The sequence below is a fragment of the Hemiscyllium ocellatum genome, chromosome X (assembly GCF_020745735.1).
Source record: "Hemiscyllium ocellatum isolate sHemOce1 chromosome X, sHemOce1.pat.X.cur, whole genome shotgun sequence".
NCBI classification, from domain to species: Eukaryota; Metazoa; Chordata; class Chondrichthyes; order Orectolobiformes; family Hemiscylliidae; genus Hemiscyllium; species Hemiscyllium ocellatum.
Genome location: NC_083453.1, coordinates 22,581,145 through 22,596,018, shown reverse-complemented (window position 1 = coordinate 22,596,018; position 14,874 = coordinate 22,581,145). Strand labels below are relative to the sequence as shown.

General features: G+C 42.7%; 1 protein-coding gene across 1 annotated transcript; it reads right to left on the bottom strand.

Annotated features, from left to right (window-relative positions):
• Nucleotides 1-631: 631 nt before the first annotated feature.
• Nucleotides 632-12,585, bottom strand: LOC132805762 (EEF1A lysine methyltransferase 3-like). The gene is made up of 4 exons (XM_060820994.1): nucleotides 12,545-12,585; nucleotides 10,730-11,002; nucleotides 8,203-8,314; nucleotides 632-2,853 (listed from the first exon to the last, which is right to left on the bottom strand). Exons 2-4 carry the CDS (start codon nucleotides 10,898-10,900, stop codon nucleotides 2,450-2,452), a joined length of 687 nt encoding a protein of 228 aa, XP_060676977.1. The 5' UTR covers nucleotides 10,901-11,002; nucleotides 12,545-12,585; the 3' UTR covers nucleotides 632-2,449.
• Nucleotides 12,586-14,874: the final 2,289 nt, after the last annotated feature.

Below are 14,874 nucleotides of genomic sequence, written 5' to 3'. Positions count from 1 at the left end.
TTCAGAGGATTAGATAGGGTAGGCAGTGAAATTCGTTTTCCTAGGATGATGACGTCAACTTGTACGAGGGGACGTAAATCTATCACCCCTCGATTTGTAGTTAAGACAAATGTCAGAGGCAGGTTCTTTACTCAGAGTGGTAAAGGCATGGAATACCCTGCCTGCCAATGTAGTTAACTCAGCCACATTAGGGAGATTTAAACAATCCTTGGATAAGCACATGGATGATGATAGGATAGTGGAGGGGGATGAGCTTAGATTAGTTCACAGGTCGGCGCAACAGCGAGGGCCGAAGGACCCGTTCTGCGCTGTATTGTTCTATGTTCTTACCTAAGATAGAATAAGCTCTACAATTTCCCTCAGCACTTATTAACTAGAGAGGAAAGACAAAAAATATCAGTATAGGACATCTTCTACAGTCAAATGGTCTGTCTCATCTCACACATGAATGAATACTTGGGCAAGGTATCAGAGGTTTTCTGGTATCTGTTGAACCTCGCTTAGCAAGAGATATTACATTTATAGCAACAGTGACTATACTGCAAAAGTGCCTCTGAGTGAAACCCTTTGGGATATTCCAAGAATATGAAAGGTGTTTGTTCTTTCAATTTAACAAAATGACAACAAGATGTTTGAAATATTGTGTTTATGATTTTTTTTTGCTTTTTACAGACTAAAAATACTGAACAAGTTTCAAAGCATAACTGGTTGGCTGTCTGTTTTCCTTTGGCCACTGCAATACACTTTCTTGGTTCGGGAGTTAAAGCAAAAATAATACAAAATGGTTAACATACAGAAACTTGGTAACTGCATCTACACAAAATGCTGATACACAGTACAGAGAAAGAGGTATAGTTAGCTTGGAGGCACTTTGATACTCTACTCATTTTTGAGGAACTATTTATGTTCAAGAAACAACCCTGAAAACAATTTCCATAAACATGATCATAAATATAATTATTTTTGGCAAGTGTTAGTTGGATAGCACTGCATCACAAAGTTGGTCTTTCAACTAACTTGTTTAAATCCAGCACAGAACAGTGGAAGCAGTCCTTCCAATTGACATTTGTGAAATGAATATTGTGGACCCAGTGAAAGCCGACAGTGTAAATTACATTGTAAAACAGAAAAAGTCAGGCTAATGGATTAAGGATACTTGCGTGAAGCATGATTTAAGGCACAGTATTGAAAGGCATGCAAAGTCAATATCAGACAGTTAATCGATTCTCTTAAGGTGAGCTGCCAGTGAAGATCCAAGGCTCATAGCATGTTTTGGATAAAGATCAACCATTTAATACAAGTATGGAAAATATTCTCTTCTCCAGCATTGACATTCCTCACTGCAGCATAATTTCAACGTACATAATTTTGTTGTTTTCTGCATCCAAAATATATCTTCCTTCGATTAGAAAGATGGTAATGTACATAATTATTATCAATGTTAGCTCTGAGAGTTTTCCAGGGAGTTCCTATTTTTACAATCTCAAGGTTACAACTTTACTTAAATGTTAAATACATAAAAAGAAGTGTTCATACAGAGTCATCCTCGGCAGCAATGGAGATTTTGGGGGGGGGTGTGGTGGTGGGAGATGTCAGGTGAGTACAGCTTCGGGCTTCATTCTGATCTCCACCCCTTTATCAAACCATCCACTGTGCTTTTCCACAATATATTCTCGACACCTGAGCTATGCTATCCACATATTAATGCTGCCTACTTCATTGAGATTTTAGAGGGCATGCCTTCCACCTAATCTCCCAAACTAGCACCCTCACTACAGACAGAGAAATGAGTTTTATGTTGATATATTTTGTGTACTGCCAGCATTAATCTCTGCTGAAGTGCAACTGTGAGAGACAACTGAATAACTGGCAGCAGGCAGACAATACTGAAAAATGTCGTTTCAGCCATCTGTGTTCATTCAGCTGGCCTTGTCACTCTGCAAATTCACTCTCTCAGTAATGTCTTGCTATTTAAAATTAAACCATTGTGTTTTTTTAACAAAGACACACATCTGACTACTCTGAGTTATTACAGCAAGGTTCTTAGCCAAAGAGGCAGTTACAACACTTTTTTATTAATTTCAGTCGCCTTAGGCCAAGGATAGGGTTGGAGAAGGAGAAACAACCAGCCAGGGATGGTTGAACTGCATGGGCGTTGGTTGCAATACCCTGAATAGTCAAATGACCCTTAAATTCTTGTAGCTGATGTGAAGAGTAGCCACTTAGCTAAGTTGCCATTGAAACAGACTATCAGCGAAATCCATTGAACTGCATCCTAGGAAATGCTACTTACTTCAAGAATTAAACAGGTTTTCACAAAAGGGGTCAAAAGGAAATTAGAATTATTTTCTATCTTGTGATAAGGATATTTCTTCAAACCAAGTGTTACAAGGGTCACCTACAGACGGTCTGCCTCATCTTGAGAGTAAATGACAGATTTTTCTTGCTATTACTGCTCTCTGACACTCTGTTCTTTTTGGGTTATTTTGTACAGGTTAATATTTTTCTCTTCATTCCTGTGAAGAAGTTGGCACTGAAAATGCTGGGGCAGGATCTCCTCATAGAAAGAAACAGTTGCATGCTCCCTCCGCATTTTGGAAGAGAGATAAATGGTGGCCCTCTGTGCACTAAGATGTCGCAAAGTATGGATGAGTGAAGTGTAGGTCTCAGGGAGATACACAATGTCAGAGCCCAGAACAAAGTCATAGTCAGTGGGAAAGTGACTATGGTTACTGCCCCAGGATAGGGCACGGACCCGGAAGCGATGAGCGCAGGAAGAGGGGATGTTGGCCAAGACGTTGTTCTCTATTTGTTTCAAAGCTTGTGGTAGGTCTGTGATGGTTACATCTCCACCTGATAAATAAAAGAAAAAAACATTTCTCCACTTATAATTACTCCTGAGGTTTTTGAAATCAGCAGTTTTTAAAGAGTCGCCAAACCTAAAAAACAGCTTGCAATGATATAGCATTTGTAACATAGTGGAGAAAGTGAGGACTGCAGATGCTGGAGATCAGAGTTGTGTGTGGTGCTGGAAAAGCACAGCAGGTCAGGCAGCATATGCCCAAAACATTTGACATTGAGCCACATAAGGAGAAAGTTGGAATTGGTAACCAAGAGGTTGATCAAAGAGAGGTTTACAGGATCCTTAAAAAAAGGAGGAAAGAGATGTAAAAAGATAGATAATTTTAGGAAAAGGAATTCCAGAGCTAAGGATGCAGGCAGCATGAAGGCAATGGCAAAGTCATAAAAATCAGGGAGCTATGAGGGGCCAAACCTGAGAGAGGAGAGGGGTCTGAAAGGATTGTAGGGCTGGAGGAGGTTATAGAGGTAGAAAATGGGGTGTGTTCAGGGAGTAATTTGAACAGAGAATAAGAATTCAAGAAATCCATAAAGTTTATTTCTTCTGGCCCAACACACTTTCTTCCTTTGCAGACACAAACCGCTCAGACAAATCTAGAAAGAGGTGACACAGATTTAACAATCAAAGCATAGAGACTTCCAGATTTAGACATGTTGAAGTTTAACCAGACAGTCTGTGCAGTCCATCAGCACAGAATATGGGTAAGTGTACCCCTGCCTCACCGGCATGGATTACCCTTTCAGAGTGCTGGCTTCTGAGTTGAAGGGGAAAGAATCCCAGCTTCCGGTGACAGATCTATCTTTTCTCAAGTTTCATTAGTTTGGCTAGTCAATCGTCAGCAATGTCAGAGTACCACACACCTGTGTAGTTCAAGTACTGGGTTAATAAAGAAGAGGATCAAGTTGGTTGTAGTCTCCTACTGTGAACTGTACCAACCGGGAGCCATTACACCACAGGAAGGCATCTGTCACTGGTTAGTCAGCATTCTCATCTCCACTGTGGCTGGGGAAGGGCAGAGTGGCAGAGGAAAGAAACCCAGTCTGGTTCAGAGATGGGACTGCGCAGCACAGGTACCAACACACACAAACATGTCGATAGAGCTTAGTGCCTTAATCAACGAAACCATCAGGAGGGATGACAATAACACATAGATTATTGGAGGGAAACTGTTTAGCAAGCAAACATTTCCTTTATCATAGTCCCCTCTTCCAGCAACACAAAGCATGTCACTACTAAAAAAGCAAATGCTGAGAATCTTAAATAAAACGGAGAATGCTGAACCTACTCAACAGGTATTCAACATCCTTTGTGGAGAAAGAAACAGTCCAAAGATTATTGACCTACAACGTTAGATCTCTTACTTCCTCCACAGAAGCTGCCAGCTCTACAGATTTCTTCAGCACTCTTGGTTTATATTCCGTACACCTTGCTTTCTGTTTTCCTGATTATTATGTCTGCATAAGTGTGTTTGGTTGTGAATCCTATTAGATCGCATGGATCGGTTGGAGCAGTAGTTAGAGGCAATGAGGAATTTACAGGAGCTAGGGGATGTGATGGATGGCAGTTATAGAAAGGGGGAAAAACCGCAGATATAGTCAGCTAGATGGGTTACCACCAGGAAAGGTAAGAGAGGTAGGCAGATAGTGCAGGAATCTGCTGTGGCTATCTCAAACAAATACTCTATTTTAGAAAATGTAAGGGGCGATGGACTCTCAGGGGAATATAGTACAAACAGCCAAGTTTCTGGTACAGAGAATGGCTCGAATGTAGTAAGGGGTACGTCACGTTCCAAGTGATTGATTGTGATAGTCAGAGGCACAGACAGACCTTTCTGTGGCCAACAGCAAAAAAATTAGAATGGTGTGTTGCCTTCCTGGTGCTGGGATCAAGGATATCTCTGAGAGAGTGCAGAATATTTTCAAAGGGGAGTGGGACCAACAGGACACCATTGTACACATTGGAGTGACTTGGAAAGGGAAAAGGATTAGATTCCGAAGAGAGAATAGAGAAGGTTAGGCAGGAATTTAAAAAGGAAGTCCTCAAGGGTAGTAATATCTGGATTACACCTGGTGCTATGAGCTAGTGAGGGTAGGAATAGGAGGATAGAGCAGATAAATGAGGAGCTGGTGCAGGGGAGACGGGTTCACATTTATGGATTACTGGAATCTTGACTAGGGTAAAAGTGACCTGTATAAGAAAGAAGAATTGCACCTGAATTGGAAGGGGACTAATATACTGGCAGGGAGATTTCCTAGAGCTGCTTTGGAGGATTTAAAAGTCATAAGGTGGTGGTGGTGGGGTTACTCAGAGACAGTGTGAGGAAAGAGATTTAGTCCGAGATTGGTACAGTTGGGAAAAGGAGCAAGTCAAACAGTCAGGGTAGGAAGGAACAAGTCAGAGAATAAGGCAAGAGTGATAAATTAAACTGCATTTACTTCAATGCAAGAGGCCTAATAGGGAAGGCAGATGAACTCAGGGCATGGTTAGGAACATGGGACTGGGATAGCAAAGCAATTACAGAAACATGGCTCAGGGATGGACAGGACTGGCAGCTTAATGTTCCAGGATACAAAATGCTACAGGAAGGGTAGAAAGGGGGGCAAGAGAGGAGGGGGAGTGGTGTTTTTGATAAGGGATAACATCAAAAACTTAGGGAGAATATTCCTGGGAATACATCCAGGGAAGTTATTTGGGTGAAACTGAGAAATAAGAAAGGGATGATCACCTTGTTGGGATTGTGCTAGAGACCCCTTAATAGTCAGCAGGAAATTGAAAAGCAAAAATTTGTCAGAGCTCGGAGTTATCTATAAGAATAATAGGATGGTAATGGTAGGAGATTTTAAACTTTCCAAACAGACTGTGACTGCCACAGTGTTAAGGGGTTAGATGGAGAGGAATTTATTCAGTGTGTACAAGAACATGTTCTGATTTAGTATATGTATGTACCTAATAGAGAAGGTGCAAACCATGACCTACTCTTAGGAAATAAGGCAGGGCAGGTGACTGAGGTGTCAGAGGGGGAGCACTTAGGGGCCAATGACCATAATTCTTTGTTTTAAAATAGTGATGGAAAAGGATAGACAGAATCTAAAAGTTAAAGTTCAAGTTGGAGGAAGGTATTAGGCAAGAACTTTCAAAAGCTGACTGGGTGCGGATGTTCGCAGGTAAAGGGACGGCTGGAAAATGGGAAGCCTTCAAAAAAAAAAGAGTCCAGAGAAAGTATATTCCTGTTAGGGTGAAAGGAAAGGCTGGTAGTTGTAGGGAAAGTTGGATGACTAGAGAAATTGAGGGTGTGGTCAAGAAAAAGAAGGAAGCATGTCAGGTATAGACAGCAGAGATTGAGTGAATCCTTAGAGTAAAAAGGCAGGAGGAATATACTTAGAAGAGAAATCAGGAGGGAAAAAAGGGGACATGAGATAGCTTTAGCAAATAGGGTTAAGGAGAATCAAAAGGGATTTTATAAATACATTAAGGACAAAAGGGTAACTAGGGAAAGAATAGGACCCCTCAAAGTTCAGCAAGGCAGCCTCTGTGTGGAACTGCAGGAGATGGGAAAGATACTAAACAAATATTTTGCATCAGTGTTTACTATGGAGCAGGACATGAAAGATGTAGAATGTGGGGAAATACATGGTGACATCTTCAAAAATGTCCATATTACAGAGGAAATGGTACTGGATGTCTTGAAATGCATAAAAAAAAGTGGATAAATCCCAGGAGCTGATCAGGTATAACCAGGACTCGATGGGAAGCTAGGGAAGTGACTGCTGGGCCCTTTGCTGAGATATTTATATCATTGATAGTTACAGGGGAGGTGCCAGAAAACTGGAGTTTGGCTAACATAGTGCCACTATTTAAGTAAGGTGGTAAGGAAAAGCCAGGAAACGATAGACCAGTGAGCCTGACATCAGTGGTGGGCAAGTTGTTGGAGGGAATCCGGAGGAACAGGATTTACATGTATTTGGAAGGGCAAGGATTGATTAGGGATAGTCAACTTTACTTTGTGCGTGGGAAATCATGTCTTGTGAACTTGAGTTTTTTTGAAGAAGTAACTGAGAGGATTGAGGAGGGCAGTGCAATGCACGTGATCTATATGGACTTCAGTAATGCGTTCAACAAGGTTCCTCATGGTAGACTGGTTAGCAAGGTTAGATCACCTGGAATACAGGGAGAAGTAGTCATTTGGATACAGAACTGACTCGAAGGTAGAAGACAGAGGGTGGTGGTGGCGGGTTGTTTTTCCAGACTGGAGGCCGGTGACCAGTGGTGTGCCACAAGGATCTGTGCTGGGTCCACTACATTTTGTCATTTATATAAATGATTTGGATGTGAACATAGGAGGTGTAGTTAGTAATTTTACAGATGACCCACCAAAATTGGAGGTCTAGTGGATAGTGAAGAAGATTACCTAGAATATAACAGGATCTTGATCAGATGGGCCAAGGAGTGACAGATGGACTTTAATGCAGGTAAATGTGAGGCGCTGCATTTTGGAAAGACAAATCAGGGCTGGACTTATACATTTAATGGTAAGGTCCTGGGGTGTATTGCTGAACAAAGAGACCTTGGAGTGCAGGGTCATAGTCTCTTGAAAGAGGGGGTCTTTCAAGTAGTATCGCGAAGAAGGTATTTAGTATGCTTTCCTTATCTATACAGTACATTGTCCCAAAAGTGGCCTAACCATTGTGTGCAATTCTGGTCTCCCTGCTATAGGAAGGATGTTGTGAAACTTGAAAGGTTTCAGAAAAGATTTGCAAGGATGTTGCCAGGTTTGGAGGGTTTGAGCTATAGGGAGAGGCTGAATAGGCTAGGGCTGTTTTTCCCTGGAGCATTGGAATCTGAGGGGGTAACCTTATAGAGGTTTATAAAATCATGAGGGGCATGGATAGGGTAAATAGAGAAGGTCTTTTCCCTGGGTTGGGGGAATCCAGAATTAAAAGGGATAAGTTTAGGGGAAAGATTTAGCAGGGATCCAAGGGACAACGTTTTCACACAGAGGGTGGTACGTGTGTGGAATGAGCTGCCAGAGGAAGTGGTGGAGGTTGGTACAATCACAGCATTTAAATGGGTACATGAATAGGAAGGGTTTAGAGGGATATGGGGCAAGTGCTGGCAAAGTGCTAGATTAGGTTAGGATATCTGGTCAGCATGGACGAGTTTGACTGAAGGGTCTGTTTCGGTGCTGGACACCTCTATGACTTTTATGTATAAATTAAGAGCTGGAGTTGGCTACTCAGCCCCTCTCGCCTGCTCCATCACTTGATGAGATCATGACTAATCTGATTGTGATGCCAAATCCCCATTAATTGTTTGCCCCAGATAAAGTTTGACTTTAAACTTACCCAAGAGAACAGCAAGAATCCCCACAATTCCAGTGCCTGCACCCAGTTCAATCACCTTCCTCCCACAGAAACTCATCTTCTGTTTCTCAAAGTACTGACAAAGAGCCAGACCCTGAAAACATCACACATTTATATTAGAACAAGTTAATTTTGAGGGTGACGAAGCATTGCAGTACCAATAGATAGTGCCAGAAAACAAGAGAAAGAACAAAAGGATTTGCATTTATGTAGCATCTTTACAACATCAGCACGTCTTAAAGTGCTTTGCAGCCAAGTAAACACTTTTAAAATGCAGTCACAGTGTGATGTAGGAATTGTAGTAGTCAATGTGCACACAGCAAGCTTCCACAAATAGCAATCTGATAAGAGAAACATCAGAAGACAGGAGCAGGAGGAGACCATTTGGCCCTTCGAGCCTGCTCCACCATTCATAACAATCATGGCTGATCATCCAACTCAGTTTAATCCTGCTTTCTCCCCATAGCCTTTGATCCCATTCACACCAAGTGCTGCATCTAGCCACCTCTTAAATACATTCAATGTTTTGGCATCAACTATTTCCTGTGGCAATGAATTTCACAGGCTCACTCACCACTGAGTGAAGAAATGTCTTCTCATCCCCATCCTAAATGGTCCACCTGGAATCCTCGGTGTGACCCCTGGTTCTGGACACACCCACCATTAGGAACATCCTCCCTGCATTAACCTGGTCTCGTCCTGTTAGAATTTTATAAGTCTCTGCGAGATCCTCCCTCATTCTTCTGAACTTCAGCAAAAACAATCCTAACTCAGTCAGTCAATCTCTCCTCTTACATCAGTCCTGCCATCCCCAGAATCAACCTTCACTGCACTCCCTCGAGAGCAAGACCATCCTTCCTCAGAAGAAAACCAAAACTGCACACAGTATTCAAGGTGTGGCCTCACCAAGGCCCTGCATTAACTGAAACACATTCCTGTTCCTGTACTCAAAACTTGTTGCAATGAAGGCCAACATACCATTTCCCTTCTTTACCACCTGCTGCAACTGGTGCTCAAGGACTAATAAATCAGATTATCTGATCATTAAGTGTTGGCTGAAGACTAACTGTCGAGGCCACTTTTAGAATACTGCGTTCAATAATGGTCCCCCTGCTAAAGGAAAGATATTGCTAAACTTGAAAGGGTTCAGAAAAGATTTACAAGGATATAACCATGATTGGAGGGTTTGAGTTATAAGGAGAGGCTGGATAGGCTGGGCTGTTTTCCCCTGAAGTTTCAGAGGCAGAGGAGTGACCTTATAGAGATTTATAAAATCATGAGGGGTATGGATAGGATAGATAAACAAGGTCTTTTTCCCAAGGTAGGAGAGTCTAAAACTAGAGGGCACAGGTGAGGGAGGAATAGATTTAAAAGGGACCTGAGGGGCAACTTGTTCATGTAGAGGGTGGTCCGTGTATGGAATGAACTGCCAGAGGAAGTGGTGGAGGCTGGTACAATTGCAGTATTTAAAAGGCATCTGGATGGATATATGAATAGGAAGGGTTTAGAGGGACTAGATCAGTTTAGGATATCTGGTCGGCATGGCAAGTTGGGCTGAAGAGCCTGTTTCCATGCTGTACAACTCTGACTCTAAGTATTGGCCTGGACACTGGGGATAATTCCCTTGCTCTTCTTCAAAACAGTGTCATGGAATCTTTTGCGTTCATCTAGAGAGGGTCAAACTTGGTTTGACGCCTCATTCAAAAGGCAGCCCCTTTGAAAGTGCACTACTATACTGCAACTGTCAGCCTCAACTTTATGCTGAAGTTTTTGGGAGTAAAACTTTGAATCTTCTGATAGAGGCAAGAATGCTTCCACTGAGTCACTGCTGATACCTACATTCAAACAGCTCCATATAATGAGAAGGAGTGATTGGTGGGGAACAGAAGTAACCAGACTGATTTCCCACTGGTTAGTTCAGTGCAGAATTGACTGAAGTCAGGTAAGAAATAACTTTTATTTTTATATAACCTTGTCGTGACTTCAGGATGTCACAAAGTGTTTCACAGTCAACAATTTACTTTGAAACACATTCTGATGTATGAAAATGTGGCAGCCAATTTGTGTATAGGAAAGTCTCACAAAGACCAAAGATGAATGGGTGCATTGGAAGGGGAGAAAAAAGGGAGACATTTTGGCTCTATATTAGGACAACCCTCCCCACCCCCAATCTTTATTGGCTAGTGGTGTGGAATCCCTTTTATCCATCTGAGCAGGCAAACAGGGCCTCGGTTGGATGTCTTTTCTGAAAGATTTCACCTCCAATAGTTCAGCACTGCAAGGAAATGCAAGGCTAGGCTACAATTGTGTACCAAAGTCCTAGACTGGAGCTTGAAACCATACCTTTGCCACTTAGAGAAAAATCCAGCCAGCCGATAAGTTAAAATATCAATGGGGCAGATAAATAAATGAGATGTAACTAGCTTGATTTTTCCTCTATACAAGATAAATGGACAAAGTACGGACAATAAATGCTGGCCTGCCAGCAACGTCAGGTCCCAAAACTTACGGCATCCCACACGAGAGCAGCAACTCCCAGACTGGCGCTGAAGTTTTGGGTGATCTTTAAAACATGCCCACAAAAGTTGTAACTGCTCTCTTCTGTGTAATAATCTGAAAAAAGACCATCATCCTTGGGGAAAACAGAGCACAAATGCTCTTCCACCTGGGTTTGCATCATCTTCCCTAGCCGAATGATCTTCTGCTGATCGATGAATACTTTTCAGTCTCCCTTGCCTCCACACCAATTGCAGGGTGAATTAGTTCCAAGTTGTGTTTCATTCTGTGAAATGTAAAACAGGGAAAATATGAACATGTCACAATTCACTTTGGAAGAGGGACAAATTTTAAAATATTCAACCTGATCCTATGTTTAACACAAAGAGGTTTGATGGGGGTATCTGTGTTTCGTTGCTACATTACTGGTGTTTCAGGCTACTGTTGGGTAAGCAAGAAAAACAACTAAACAAGCTGATCCTGAAACATTTAGAATTTCCATAAGTCCTATGGATCAGTAGCTGCATGTACATTTCTAGCTCTTCCCAGGGTGAGGCCAGGAGATTAAGTCAAAACTACCATTTTTTAAAAAAGAATCAGGAGATCTTGAAGTATAACAGATTCACACTAACTGCAAGATTTTGTTAGCAAGTTTGCAGGATAGCTCTTCAAAAGCTCAAACTATTGCTTTAATATACTATTCATGTTTTGATTTAGAATATCAAAGGATGGATGTGCTGGTATTGGAGGGGGATCCAGAGGAAATTTATAAAAATAATCCCAAGAATGAAGGGTTTATCACATGAGGAGCATTTGAGGACAAAGGGTCTGTACTTGATGGAGTTTACAAGAAGTGTAAGGGGGATCTGGTTGAACCTTAAAGAATTTGGAGAGACCTGGAAAGAGTGGACATGAAGATGATGTTTCCACAAGGACCCAAGGGCACAGCCTTAGCATGAAGGGATGACCCTTTAGAATTGAAGTGAGGAAAACTTTCTTCAGCCAGAGGGTAGCGAATCTGTGGAACTCATTACTGTGAAGGCCAAGTCATTGCATTTATGACAGCGAGAGATAGATACTTGATTAGTGAGGGGGGTCAAGGGTTACAGGTAGAAGGCAGAAGAATGGGGTTGAGAAACATACTCGCCATGATCAAATGGCAGAGCAGACTCAATGGGCCAAATAACCCAATTCTATATTTTATGGTCTTACTCAGCTTGTTGAAACAGACTGTCAAAGCTTTTCACCTTGTACTCATCAGAACATAATTGTAATCTCAAATTGGAGCAATTTATACAGCATGAGAAGATGGTACCAATTGGTTGGAAAGTGTACTACGATTGATAAGGGTATTCAGAAACACACAAGTCTTACAGTGTAGAAGCCATTGAGCCTGCACGAGCTCTTCAAACAAGCATCATTACTAAATACCAATCTCCTGCTTTTTACTTGTATATTTGCATGTTACTTTTAGCTAGATACTGATCCAATACCCTTTTAAACGCCTCAACTGAACTAGCTTTTACATTTCTAGGCTGTGGAGAATACCCCAGGCAACAGTTAACTACAACCGTTCTCTCATGCTATATAAACTTTTCTTCCCCCTGAAGTTTGATATTCTTGTGATTTCGTCCTAACAAGCGCAAGACGGGAAACCTCAAAAGAATGCCTCTTTATTTCACCAATGCTCAAGTTATCTAATACCAAGCAACAAATTAATATGCTTAAATACGTTCTGGAACACTTCTACCACAAATCTCTAAACACAATAATTTGTAATTCTACGATTAAACTGCATCCAACATGATACTAAAACAGTCCGCCAAACCTTACACACTGAAGCCCACTGTAGGCGGGTTTACCTCCGATTGATCCGTTCAAGAGACTGTAAGAGGCCAGCTGCCGTTTCTGATTGGTTGATCTGGCTGCCAGTCACCCGCCACTGATGAAGTACGGCTGACCTTCCAATCAGCCCGGCCAATTCCAGATGCGTATGTAAATTTGTTGGGTTTGTTTTGGTATTTAAAGTGGAATCTCAGTTCGTGAAACGCTGATTCGCTGGTGACAAACCGAGCCAACGGAAAGCCGATAGGATCAAACTTTCTCTGCTAAGAGCTTTTCGAAATCGCATCACGCGAAGATGCAATGTAAACAGCTCCTACTGGTGGCTGAAGCCAGCTACCGACAGGACAAGAAAATAATCTCTCAAAATATGACGGTTAGCTCATACATCTTCCTGGCGTTTATGGATGTAGTCTTCAGATGATTTGGAGAAGGGTCAGAGGGTACAGATAATTGCTTCGTTCACTCCCAAACCTTTGCCTCCTCACTTCAGATGCTCCTTAAAACTTATCTCTTTGATCGAGCTTTTGGACACCTGTCATAATAACTCCTTCTTAACTGATGGTGTGAGGTCAGTACTATATGATTCTCTGAATCTTTTGAGGTTATTGGGGACACTGATCTAACATTTTGGGGAAAAGGAGACAAATCTGCAAGTATTAATAAAGGAGAAAAGACCCAGATGGGAATGGGAGTTATGCACAGGCCTCCGAGCTGTCGTTAGGATGTGGGGAAGAAAATAAATCAGGAAATAGAAAAGGCATGTAAGGCACTATTACATTAATCATGAGGGATTTCAATATGTAGGTGATCTGGGAAAATCAGATTGATACTGGACCCCAAGAAAAGGAATTTCTGGAATGTCTACGAGACTTTTTTTGGAGCAGCTTGTGGTAGAGCCCACTAAGAAACAGGGAGAAAGTGAGGACTGCAGATGCCAGAGATGGGAATCGAGAGAGTATGGTGCTGGAAAAGCACAGCAGGTCAGGCAGCATCTGAGGAGCAGGAGAATCAATGATTTGGGCATAAACCCTTCATCAAGAATGAGGCTTGTGGGCTGGGCTTGGGGGTGGGAGGTAGCTGAGAGATAAGTTGGGGGGGGAAGGGAGCTGAGAATGCGATAGGTAGACAAAGTTTGGGCAGATGGTGATAGGGTGGAGCAAATAGATGGGAAAGGTGACGGACAGGTCAAGAGGGCAGTGCCGAGTTGGAGGCTTGGGAGTGGGATAATGTGGGGAAAGGGGAAATGGTGAAATCCACATTGATCCTGTGTGGTTGCAAGGTTCCAAGGCGGAATATGAAGTGTTCTTCCTCCAGGCATCGGGTGGTAAGGATTTGGTGATGGAGGAGACCCAGGACCTGCGTGTCCTTGGCAGAGTGGGAGGGGGAATTGAAGTGTTCAGCCACAGGGCGGTGAGGTTGGTTGGTGTGGATGTCCCAGAGATGTTCTGTGAAACAGTCCGTGGGTTGGCGTCCTGTCTCCCCGATGTAGAGGAGACTACATTGGATGCAACGGATACAGTAGATCACCTTCCACCCCACCAACCTCCATATACATCACATCATCCTTCGCCACTACCGCCACCTACAAATGGACCCCACCACCAGATATATATTTCCCTCCTCACTCCTATCAGTGTTCTGGAGAGACCATTCCCTCTGCAGCTCCCTCATACGATCCACACCCACGCCCCCACCAGCCCACACCCCACACCCGGCACCTTCCCCTGGTACCGCAGGAAGTGCAAAACATGTGCCCACACCTCACCCCTCATCTCTGTCCAAGGCCCCAAAGGAACCTTCCACATCCGACAAAAATTTACTTGTACCTCCACCAATGTCATCTACTGTATCCGTTACACCTGATGTGGTCTCTTGGTCTGTCCAAGTCCTTCTGCAGTCTCCGCACTTCCTCAATACAATCCATCTCTCTACCTATCTTTGTGTCACTTGCAAATTTGATGAAGATGCCTTCATTCTTTCACCTAGGTTGTTAATGTATAATGTGAATAGTTATGGCCCCAGCACTGACCCCTGCGGAACTCTACAAGTCACCAGCGGCCATCCTGAAAAAGACACCTTTATCTCCCCCTCTGCCTTTTGCCAGTCAGGCAATCCTCTATCCATGCCACTGCTTTGCCCTAATACCATGGGCGCTTATCTTATTCTGCAGCCTCCCATATGGCACCTTGTCAAAGGCCTTCTGGAATCCCAATAGATCACGTCCACTGGCTCTCCTTTGTCTCACTTGCTTATTTCCTCCTCAAATAATTCAAATAGAATTGTCAGGCATGATCATTCCTTGATGAAGCCGTG

Bases quoted from the DNA above. Each gene is read 5' to 3' on its own strand.
- LOC132805762 (XM_060820994.1), bottom strand. From the start codon at position 10,900: ATGATGCAAACCCAGGTGGAAGAGCATTTGTGCTCTGTTTTCCCCAAG. The intron at 8,315-10,729 runs GTAAGTTTTGGG...TGATGTTTTCAG, and splicing joins CTGCTCTCGTGTGGGATGCC to GGTCTGGCTCTTTGTCAGTA. The intron at 2,854-8,202 runs GTAAGTTTAAAG...TTTATTTATCAG, and splicing joins GATTCTTGCTGTTCTCTTGG to GTGGAGATGTAACCATCACA.